At 33.1% G+C, this 12,067-nt stretch overlaps 1 protein-coding gene across 6 annotated transcripts; it reads left to right on the top strand.

Annotated features, from left to right (window-relative positions):
• Positions 1 to 1,398: 1,398 nt before the first annotated feature.
• On the top strand, positions 1,399 to 11,870 carry EMB1270 (Pentatricopeptide repeat (PPR) superfamily protein). 6 transcript variants are annotated; one of them, XR_015819034.1, is made up of 5 exons: positions 1,399 to 5,084; positions 5,535 to 5,735; positions 5,813 to 5,964; positions 6,217 to 6,769; positions 9,633 to 10,148. XR_015819034.1 is itself a non-coding variant. In XM_088219719.1 (4 exons), exons 1-4 carry the CDS (start codon positions 1,483 to 1,485, stop codon positions 11,606 to 11,608), a joined length of 4,389 nt encoding a protein of 1,462 aa, XP_088075845.1. In that variant the 5' UTR covers positions 1,400 to 1,482; the 3' UTR covers positions 11,609 to 11,870. The 6 variants fall into 6 exon arrangements, 4 of the variants coding, with proteins under 4 accessions (XP_088075858.1, XP_088075855.1, XP_088075845.1 ...); XR_015819033.1 differs by lacking the exon at positions 9,633 to 10,148 and having other exon boundaries at positions 6,236 to 6,280; XM_088219719.1 differs by lacking the exons at positions 5,813 to 5,964; positions 6,217 to 6,769; positions 9,633 to 10,148 and adding exons at positions 10,380 to 10,470; positions 11,114 to 11,870 and having other exon boundaries at positions 1,400 to 5,084.
• Positions 11,871 to 12,067: the final 197 nt, after the last annotated feature.

Below are 12,067 nucleotides of genomic sequence, written 5' to 3'. Positions count from 1 at the left end.
GCTCCTCTGCTTCCGTTGTTAGACTGCACAACTGCAAACTGAACAATAACAAAAGATAAGTGTTTTTAAGTTAATTTTCAGTTTCTGACAAATATAAAATTAAATATTAAAAAATATATATTTTTAGAGAATTAATTGTGCTTTATATTTCATATGTTAATAAATTAAATATTTTAACATAAATTTATAATATTAATTTATATTTATTATAAATTTTTGTGCTTTATATTTTATAACATTTTAAAATAAAATAATATTATTAATTTACTATATTTAGTGTAATAATAACATTTGTTTTTTTTTTTCGTTTTTCTTATATTATTTTGTAAGAAAATTAATATAATTACTTGCGAACATGAATCAATATAAATTTTTTTTGGAAGTTTTAGTTTCACCCCACAAGAATAAGTTAACAAATATTTATTTCCAAAAAGAGTAAAGGATAATTTGATTAATATTAATAAATTATCCTTTGATTTGCAATTTATTTTAAAGCTCTTAAACAAATTAATAAATATTTCTTCAATTAGATTATCTTTAAGATTCTATTTAAATAAATTTTAATTATAGATAATTAATATATGATAATTAATATATAATTTGCAATTTATTTTAAAACTCTTAAATAAATTAATAAATATTTCTTGAACTACATTGTCTTTTGATAAATTTTAGTTATAGGTAATTAATATACTGATTAAATGATAATAATACAAAATGTGAATGATAAATTTTTTTTTTTATATTTAGATGATTGTATATTAATATATGTTAACGACAGCTGTTTTGTTTAAATAATAAGATGATATGATTATATTTTCAGTTAAATTAATAATTTACCCATATCTTATTATGTATAATAATAAATAATATATAAAAATATAATTAAATTTAAATTTAAATAAATAATTATTACACATAATCAAATTAAAATTTTATATTTAATAAAATAAATAATTATTATTTATAGTATCATATTAATTTAATTTTAATAAAAAATAAAATTATTTATATATTAAAAAAATAGTGATAATTATATATTATTATATTAAATCTAAAATTATTTTAAAAAATAAAAAATTAAAATATATTTAGAAAAATTATTTATTTAAGAAAATATAATAAAAATTAAACATATTTTATGAAAGTATAATAAAAAATATATTTATTTGTTCTTCATATATTACTGATTTAATAATTTTTAAAATTTATTTAAAATATGGCAGTTGAATATTATTTATTACTATCTCATCAAATTAAAAATTAAAATAAATAAAATTTTATTAAGTTAATAAAATATTATATATTAATCAACTATTATTTACCACTATCCAATCACAGGCTAAAATACAAAAGTTACGGCTAAATAAATATAACAATGGAGAAGGTTGTCTACATACAAATTTGCCAAATAAATATCTATAGCTCAACAAAAATATACCAAGATTTTTTAACGTCCAGCAAGCGTTGGCGCCTGCCGCCATGGCTGCCTACAATGGAGTTACAGCCTTTTTATCTTTGCATCCGAAAATATGGAAGACTTCTTCTCTATCTTTCTCTTCCTCTTCTGTTCACCATTTTCCGTCTTGTAGGTCTAATATCTCTAGTGACAGTACTACTAGCAGTGATGAACAAGTGAATACTGATAATAGCGGCGGCGACATTACCCACAAGTTTAGCTACAGCAGAGCTTCACCATCAGTGAGATGGCCCCACCTAAAACTTCCAGATGCTTCTTCGTCTTCTTCACCTCAGACCCAGTTAACGGCTGCTTCACCTCCATCGACTCTTTTGGTGGAGGAAGCCGGTTCTTCCGTATACACGTCTGTTTCAGGGGATTCTGTGATGGTGGGTGCTGAAAAGGAGGAGGTATTAGGAAGGCCCAGCAGGAACAGGGTTAAGAAAATGACGAAATTGGCGCTGAAGAGAGCGAAAGACTGGAGAGAAAGGGTGAAGTTGGTGAGTGATAGGATTTTCGGACTGGAACAAGGGAAGCTTGTCGGGGATGTGTTGGATGATCTGGTTGTGCAGATGACACCAACTGATTTTTGCTTTGTGGTGAAATGGGTTGGGCAGAGAAACTGGGAGAGGGCGTTAGAGGTGTACGAGTGGCTGAATTTGCGGCATTGGTATGCTCCCAATGCTCGGATGCTCGCTACAGTACTGGCTGTTTTGGGTAGAGCTAACCAGGAGGGTTTGGCTGAGGAGATTTTTATGAGGGCGGAACCCGCTGTTGGGAATACAGTCCAAGTGTATAATGCCATGATGGGTGTGTATGCTCGTAATGGTAGGTTCAGCCATGTTCAGCAATTGCTTGATTTAATGCGTGAGAGAGGGTGTGAGCCGGATCTGGTTAGTTTCAATACTTTGATAAATGCTAGGTTTAAATCGGGTGCAGCGGTGCCTAACTTGGCCATGGAGCTTTTGAATGAGGTGAGGAGATCGGGTCTCCGACCGGATATAATAACATACAACACTCTTATTAGTGCGTGTTCACGTGGATTGAATTTGGTTGAGGCAATGAAGGTTTACCATGATATGGAAGCACATGGTTGTCAACCTGATTTATGGACTTACAATGCTATGATTTCGGTTTATGGGAGATGCGGATTGGCTAACAATGCAGAGCAACTTTTCAAGGAGTTGGAGTCAAAAGGGTTATTCCCAGATGCAGTGACGTATAACTCTTTATTGTATGCTTTTGCAAGAGAAGGCGATGTGGAGAAGGTACAAAATCTTTGTCAGGAAATGCTGAAAATGGGCTTTGTTAAAGATGAGATGACCTATAATACTATTATTCACATGTATGGGAAGCAGGGCGACCATGGTCTAGCATTGAAGCTATATGAGGCCATGAAACGCTCCAGCCAAACTCCTGATGTGGTTACTTATACAGTATTGATTGATTCTCTTGGGAAAGCAAATAAGATAACAGAAGCTGCTAACATAATGTCAGAGATGTTGGATGCAGGTGTTAAACCCACTTTGCGGACTTATAGTGCCTTGATTTGTGGGTATGCTAAGGCTGGAAAGCAATTGGAGGCTGAAGAGACTTTCAGTTGCATGCTAAGGTCTGGGATTAGACCTGATCATTTGGCATATTCTGTTATGTTGGATATATTTCTCAGATTTAATGAAACGAAGAAAGCAATGGTGCTATATAAGGAGATGGTTAGTGATGGTTATGTACCAGATAATTCCTTTTATGAGACCATGATACGACAACTTAAGAGGGAAAACAAAATGGAAGACATCCAAAAAGTGGTTAGGGATATGGAACAACTATGTTCCATGAACCCTCAAGCAATTTCTTATCTTCTTGTTAAGGCAGAATGCTATGATCATGCTGCTAAATATTTGAAATTGGCTATTAGCAGCGGCTATGAGGTGGACCGTGAAAATTTATTAACCATTTTAACTTCATATATTTTAGCTGACAGGCATTCAGAAGCACATAACCTTCTTAAATTCTTAAGAGAACATAAATCAGGATCTAGTCAAGTGATATCTGAAGCTCTTATTGTTATGCACTGCAAGACTCATCAACCAGAGGCTGCTTTGCAGGAATACAGTCATAATTGGGAACTTCATTGGTTTTGCGGAAGTTGTGCTGTGTATGAGTCCCTTATTCAATGCTGCAAAGAAAATGAATTTTTTGCTGAAGCTTCTCAAATTTTCTCTGACATGAGATTTTGCAGTGTTGAACCTTCTGAATTTCTTTACCAAAGTATGGTGACTATATACTGCAAACTGGGTTTTCCAGAAACAGCAGATCACGTGGTTAATCTCGCTGAGACCAGAGGTATCAATTTTGAAAATTCTTCCATTTACATTGATATTATTGAAGCATATGGAAAAGTGAAATTATTGGAAAAGGCAGAAAGTATAGTGGGAAGTCTTAGACAAAGATGTAAAACTATGGACCTGAAGGTCTGGAATGCTTTGATACAAGCTTACGCCAATAATGGTTGCTACGAGCGAGCTAGGGCTGTTTTTAGCACAATGATGAGAGATGGTCCTTTTCCAACTGTGGATTCTATTAATGGTCTCCTGCAAGCGTTGATCGTAGATGGGAGACTTGATGAACTTTATGTCCTAATCAATGAGTTGCAAGACTTGGGTTTTAAAATAAGCAGAAGCTCTATTCTATTGATTCTTGATGCCTTTGTACAAGCTGGGAATATCTTTGAGGTAAAAAAGATCTATAACGGAATGAAGGCTGTGGGCTATTTTCCTACCATGTATCTTTACAGAATAATGATTAAGTTGTTATGCAAGGGAAAACGAGTGAGGGATGTTGAAGTCATGATTTCTGAGATGGAAGAAGCTGGCTTCGAGCCTGATCTTTCCATATGGAATTCTATGCTTAGGTTATATGCTGGAATTGAGGATTTCAAAAAGACAGCTCAAGTTTACCAAAGAATTCTAGAAACTGGATTTAGGCCAGATGAAGTTACTTACAATACTTTAATTGTAATGTACTGTAGAGATCGTAGACCAGAAGAAGGGTTGTCACTGATGAATGAAATGAGGGGGCTGGGTTTGGATGCTACATTGGACACTTACAAAAGCTTGATTTCTGCCTTTGGTAAGAAGCAGCTCAGTGAACAAGCTGAGGAGTTGTTTGAAGAGTTGCTATCTAAAGGCTGTAAATTGGATCGCTCATTTTATCATACAATGATGAAAATATTTAGAAATTCTGGAAACTACTCAAAAGCAGAGAAACTATTGAGTAAGATGAAGGAGGCAGGAGCTGAACCAACTATTGCCACAATGCATTTGCTCATGGTATCTTATGGCAGCTCTGGACATCCCCAAGAGGCAGAAAAGATTCTTGGCAATTTGAAAGAAAGCGGAATACAACTTTCTTCATTGCCATATAGTTCGGTTATTGATGCATATCTTAGGAAGGGTGACTATAATGTTGGAATTCAGAAATTATTGGAGATGAAGAACGAGGGTCTGGAACCAGACCACAGGATATGGACATGCTTTATCAGTGCTGCGAGCCTGTCACAGCTCACAAGTGAAGCCATAATGCTCTTAAATGCACTCCGAGATACTGGATTTAATCTGCCAATCAGGTAGTTTCTAGGTTGTTTTCCCTCTAAATAATTTTTTTTTTACCAAGGTTCCTCTTACAAGATATGGTAAAAAATGAGAAATATTGTGATATAAGGCCGTCTAAGTTATTTCGGAGGAAGTATTTCCTTAGGAATAGGAATGTCTTCCCAGAATATTTCTTGTATAAATGTTGAGTTACTATATTTTATTATTTTATTATTTTTTAGCAAGAGTCTTATTTGGTTATTATTTCCTATTTATCAATTTTAGCCATATTAGTCTATGTAGTCACCCTATAGATTGGGTTCTTGTTTTATCATTATATGGCAGATTACCACCAATATCTTCTCATTGAATTGAGTGTTAACAACATTGTGATTGTGGTTATAACAACATTGATTATGGTTGTTGCCAGTTCCTGTGATTCTCTAAATTTGTGTAGATTTATTTCTAAGTGATCTCTTTTATAGGCTTCTGATGGAAAAATCTGATTCACTAGTATCAGAGATGGACAAGTGCCTGGAGAGACTAGAAAATGTGGAAGACAATGCAGCTTTTAACTTTGTCAATGCTTTGACAAATCTATTATGGGCATTCGAATATAGAGCTACTGCATCATGGGTTTTCCAATTGGCAGTTAAAAGGAATATCTATCACCATAATGTTTTCAGGTAGGTGATGGTATTTTCTGTTTTAATTTTCTTTGCATTATTTTTTTATTGATTTTGGCTGCTTTGTTATGCCATAGAAAGACTGTTTTTGAGTTTCTTAGAAGCGACAGAAGAGTGTTAAGTAGCTGAAGGTATCTACATTAAAAATAAACAATCCTCAAGTCTTGTACTTCTCTGGCAACCTGATTTTAGACGGACTCTAACCATTAAACAACTACTAGCAATTAAGGTAACTGTTGAATAGGGTATTTTATTATTATTTGCTATAATAAATATTTTAGTATAATAAGAATTTTATGTAATAGAAATTTTATATAATAGAAATTTTATTAAAATAGGTAATTTCCTTATTATTAGTTTAGAAATTTTATAAATACATTAAATGTAATATTCTAAAATGTGAGAATAAAATTAATATTTTTTCTACAAATTCTACATGGTATCATAGTAAAATAAGGTTATTTTGGAATTTTATTTTTAGGATTTCTTTCAAACCCTAGGACAACAAAAGGAAGCTGAGTAGAAATAGAACCAAACCAAGGGAAGAGAGGAAAGATTGGAGGAAGGGAGAAAGGCAGCCAGTTCCTTCCTCTTCCGTGCGCAAAGTCGCACAAAGAGCAGCCTGTTTCTTTCTCCACCATGCGCAGAGCCGCGCAACACAGTTCCTTCTTCCACCGCGTACAGAGACGCAAAGAAGCTCTCGGTTTCCTTCTTCTTCAGCTGCACGCAGAGCCAAGCAACCAATTCTGGTTCCTTCTTCCTCCGTGCGTAGAGACGTGCGAAGATATGGTTGTCCCAACTTCTTCTTCCGCTGTGCGAAGAGCTGCACGATCCAGTTTCACTTCTGCTGCGCGCAGAGTCGCACGCGGAAGCTTTTCTGGCTGTGATCTGCTTCTTTTTCTGGCCACCCTGTACTGCAATCTGCCCAAGCCGAGGAAGTCATTGAGCCTAGCGGATTTCAGCCTGAGCTGAGCCACTGCACCAGGCCGAGCCAATTTTTAGCCGAGCCGCTTTTGAGCCGAGCCATTTTCGAGGTGAGCCATTTTCTAGCCGAGCCGAGACAGACAGCTAGACAAATATGATTTCAATATTTATCTGTCCTTTTTTGGTTATTTTGGTGCATATTAAGAGGTTTGTTCTCATTATTGGGTATCTTCTTCTTGCCTTTATTATTCTAAAATGGTAGAAATAAGGAGGGTGATGGTTTCTTATTCGGATAACCCTTCATTACAAATTAGTCCCATATGACTTGATGATACTAATTATCTTGCTTGGTCAAAATCTTATTTATTATTTATTAAAGTTAGAAAATTGTAGTGGTACATTATAGGTGGTATAAAGAAACCAGATATAGGTGATTTTGAATATAACATATGAGATTCTGAAAACTCTTTGGTAATATTTTGGCTCATCAATTCCATGCAACCCAATATTGAACAAACAGATTTGTTACTTGATACTGTAATAAAAATATAGAATGCAACATTTCTTACATATTCACAAGTAGATAATGATGCCCAAATTTATGAATTTCATAATAAAGTTTATGTTACAAAATAAGAAGAGATGACTATTCGACAATATTTTTCTAAACTGAGTGAATTATGATAAGAATTAAATTATTATCAAGACTTTCAAGCAGATTGTCCTATAGATGCAGTTAAATTTTAGAAATTGATATAAAAAGAACGGATTTATAACTTTTTAACTGGTCTGAATACCGAATATGATCAAATACGGATTCAAGTACTTAGTAAGGATCTTCTTCCTTCATTAGAATAAAGTTATGCTTATGTCCAAAAAAAAGAAAGTAGAATGAATGTCTTGCTATGCATAGCACCAATTGAAAAAACTAAATTAATTGCTTAGTCTGATCAGTTCAAAGATTTACGGAAGTGTGACTATCGTGGCAAGTCAAAACACACTAAACAAGCTTGCTGGAAGTTACATGGAAAACCAAGTAGAGGTCGTGAGAAAAGAAATGGTAGACTTACGAGAGCTCAGGAAAATTTGGTTGAGCTAAGTGAAACACCTGACACACTAATAGTTGGAGTCTTTCAAATGAAGATATTCAAATCATGAAGCGTATTCTGTCTCAGTTTAACTCTTCATCATTTATAAGTGTAACAAATTTAATAAAATCAGAAACTTAAAAAAAGGAGGATGATTGACACTGGTAAACTGCAGGATGACACTTCAGAACATAGTTTACAAGTTGAACATGTGTGATATCTCTGTACCAACTTGAGGGAGTGTTGAATAAGATACTTATTATTATTTGTTAAAATATGTATTTTACTATAATAGGAATTCTATTAAAATAGAGAATTTTTTTATTAATAGTTTAAGAATTTTATAAATACAATAAATGTAATACCTTAAAATGTGAGAATAAAATTAATATTTTTTCTCCAAATTCTATAGTAATGAACAACACTGATTTAACAAAATTTGAGGTAGAAAGAGAAGTGACTAGGGGAGAGAGAGAGCTTAATTAAAGGTGAGGAAAAAGGAAGAAAAAAGAAACAAAATTTTAGAATGAGTAGAACACAAAATTAAAAATAAGACTAATATTTACTTGAGCAAGTAAAGCAAGTCTATATGCGTTAGGTCCAATTTTTTGAAGAATGGGGAATCATTAAAGGGAGCATGTAATTTTTTCTGTTGAGTGTGTGGATATCATTCTAGGCATATGCATACTATAATTATTGAACAGATGTAAATATTGAAAGGGTTATCTTATTCATCACATGAACATGCTATTTATAATGTTACAAGATGTAGAGTCCTAATCCAAGTAATCTTAGGTTCTAGAATCCTCATGATACAAAAAATATGCCATGTTAGAGATATACAAAAATTATAATACAATTTAAATATAAGACGTATTTATTCCTTGATCTCTTTAAGTGTAAGCATTAGAAGGGTAAACACAGTGTACCAAACTTCGATGATGATTTCCCATTATGACGTGTTTCTTGGAAATAGAATAATTCCAAAATGTTAAGGCTTAGAGGAAAAAATTTCCAAAAAGATCCAAAAAGCCCAAAAAAGCCCAAAGCAAGATCTCTTCCTCTGCGATTGGGTGCATGCCTTTGTGTTAAACTAGCAAGGTTTGTTGTGTGAGGCATGAGCTCATATCTTCTCCCAAACGCTTGTTTCATCTGTCTGAATGCTTATTTCTATGCTGGCTAATAAAATTCAGCATTGAGTGTCGGAATTAAGTTGACTATTATGTGGATGATCAATCAATGATTATAAACAATCAATCAGCGAGTGATCAACATTATTATTATCAGAATTAATTTCTATCAGTATTATTCTTATCAATGAATTAGCATTAGTTCTTGTCATTCAATCATGTTCATTCTTGTCAATGAATCAACATAAATTTGTGAAATCAATCAAGTTGATCCCATTATTGAGGGCAAATTAGTAAGAACAATTTGGAGGTTGTTTGCCTTATTTCACCATATTTCAGGATTATATAGAGCCATACTCCTCATTTGATGAGGAGCTGAATTGCTAAAAAGACAGTCACTTCCCATTCTTCTTCGTCTATCACATAGCAGTGATGAAAATAAAAGACTAAACTTTAGACTTGGGTTAATCTGTGAAACAATTAACTACATAGCAAAATCAAAGCATTCTAGCAGACTGGAAATGTTTATTTTTGATAGATCAAGAAATTAAAGGTCTAACGACCACCATCCACATTATTTTCTCTCTTTCCTTCATTTCTTCTTTCCTCCTCTTCGTTTTATTTCCTGCTCTTGTTTTGTTACTGCTGACTTACTTTGTCCATATTTTTAATATTTGTTTTATGGTTTCTCTTAACCTCATATAATTTAGTTTATTTTCACTATCTTTATATCTTATTTCTATTTTTGCTAATAGCTTGTAAGGAACGGGCACCTACTGCTTGTAGGCATGTATCTCAAGAAGTTGGTTTCTTAAGATTGTCACCATCTTTGGAACCAATGAGAGGTAACAGATGTTGGCCACCTGTAGATGCCACCTCCTTTGGAGGTACCATCAAAATCCAGTACTTAAAATGACAAATAAAATATAAGCTTCTACATCATCCTACCAGTAGTAAAGGTGACGTCACCTCGTTCGACCAGCCGGAGTCAAGATACCACCTCATAAAAAGAAAGGAACAGTCTCAACAAATTACAAATGACATTCAACTTATATTGTCGAGCCTATCAGTAAATGTAAATTCTTTTGGTGCATGGGATGGTCCTCCATCACAATCTTAACGCTGAATCTAGAAACAAGAATGGATAGGAAAGGTGAAAGAAAGGGAAAACAAGTAGAAGAACAGAACAATGAGAAATAAATTGACAGTTTTCTGTGTATTTGGACATTGAAGAACAATATAGAGGAAATATAAATAATTCATTCAGAGTTTGGAATTGAGTGTCTTTTGTCTATCTCTTTCTAAACTGGGTAGCACTTGCTTGTTGCTTTTTAATTAATTTTCTTCTGTTCTTTTTTGAAAACAAAAAAGAAATCATTCAAGGTACGGGTTGAAATTTTTTCAAAACGAATATTTTATCTTATTTCTCAACTACCTGGACCTCAATATTTCCAGGGTCGGTTTAGTTAATTTGCTTCTGCCCTGTGTTCTTTGTGATACAGGGTGGCTGATAAGGACTGGGGAGCTGATTTCAGAAAGTTGTCTGGTGGTTCAGCTCTTGTTGGTCTTACTTTATGGCTTGACCATATGCAGGCAATCTCCTTTCCTCTTCTTTTTTTCCGACTTTCCGAATATATAACTCCTTTTAGTTTTGAAATATCAAATGTTATTATTTTTCACTGCATTGATGGTTGTTAGCGGTTATGAAACTGATACTGTTGGTGTTACTTATCATAGTTAGTTCTTACTTTTCCCTAGAAGGTCAAGGTTATGTTTGAAACAAATAAACTATTTTTTCCCTAGAAGGTCAAGGTTATGTTTCAAACAAATAAAGTATTTTGTGCAATATGTTTGGAAATATAGGCTCTGTTTATTACGTGAAAACATTAATGTTATTTCATTTCCTGAATTAATATGTTTATTCATGAAAATTAAGGTAACATGTTTTTGTGTAATAATTAAATATAAACGAAATAATTTTTTATAAAAAGATAAAAGCTCTCTTTTTTGTCAAACTCCCTCATTTTCAATACTATTTCCTAAATATTGTTTTTAATTGCATCAGATATTTTTATGTATGAAGATATACGAGCTTAAAAAATGAGTATTGAATAATGTTTTTCATATACCAAATGGATTATGATTACTTTTACAACTAAAGTGTCTCTGGGTTTAGATAATCATATTGGGATAGTCCAAACTATTGTAATAATAGCAAAGTGTTTTGGTGTGGTAGGATGCATCACTTGAGGGGTATCCAGAGTCTCCCAAATCAGTTGTCCTGATAACTGGAACAGCAGAATACAACAGGGTGTCCCTTGAAAGGACACTCAAGGCATTCCTTTGGGAAATGGGATCTCCCTTTCTCCCTTGTCAAACAAGAAGTGGAATCCTTGTGGCTAAGGCTCATTCCCTTAGGATGTGGTTGAAGGAATCCCCTTTCTGCTTTGATTTGGAACTGAAAGATGCCCCCTCACTACCCGAGTTCAACTCTATGCATTTAATCGATGGCTGTTTTATACGACGTGGCCTTGTTCCCGCCTTCAATGACATAACACAGAGACTTGGACATGTCAGTCCCAAGAAATTTTCCAGACTCGCTCTGTTACAGGATGATAAGAGAGACAAAGCTATTCAAGTTGAAATAGATGATAAGTTGAAGAAGACCAAAAAAACCTGCAAACTCAACAGGAGAAAATATATTGCAAGAAAGAAGCATCTTGTTCGGTAAAAAGAAACATGTACAATATAACTTTGACAAGATTAAGATATAGAATCGCGTAGTCTATTTCGTTTCTTTTTTTTTTTTTGTGTTATGATTGTTATTGTTTAGTTTTGTAGCTTTTGCAACATGTCTGTAAAGACAAGTTGCAAATTATTGTGTAATTAAATCCTAAATAATTGTAAAATTACTGTTAATAAAATAATGTTTTTAGTTTAATAGAAAAATAAAGAGATTAATAAATAACTTTACTTTTTCTTTCTAGCCATAAGAGGTTCTTTCTGAGAGTGGAATCTCACCCTTTTGATAACAAGTTGAATTACGTTGTTAAATAGATAATTTAAGGCAGTAATAAAAAAAATTTTAAAAAGAAGAAAATTAATGCGTAGATCTTGTTGATAAAAAATAATAATTTTATTATTTTTAAATTAATAATTTAATTTAATTCTACGAAAATAAATTTTTTTT

The sequence above is a fragment of the Carica papaya genome, chromosome 1 (genome assembly GCF_054855325.1).
Source record: "Carica papaya isolate Zhongbai chromosome 1, ASM5485532v1, whole genome shotgun sequence".
In the NCBI taxonomy this organism is placed as follows: Eukaryota; Viridiplantae; Streptophyta; class Magnoliopsida; order Brassicales; family Caricaceae; genus Carica; species Carica papaya.
The sequence above is the reverse complement of the archived record's forward strand: the minus strand, read 5'-3'. Positions and strand labels throughout refer to the sequence as shown.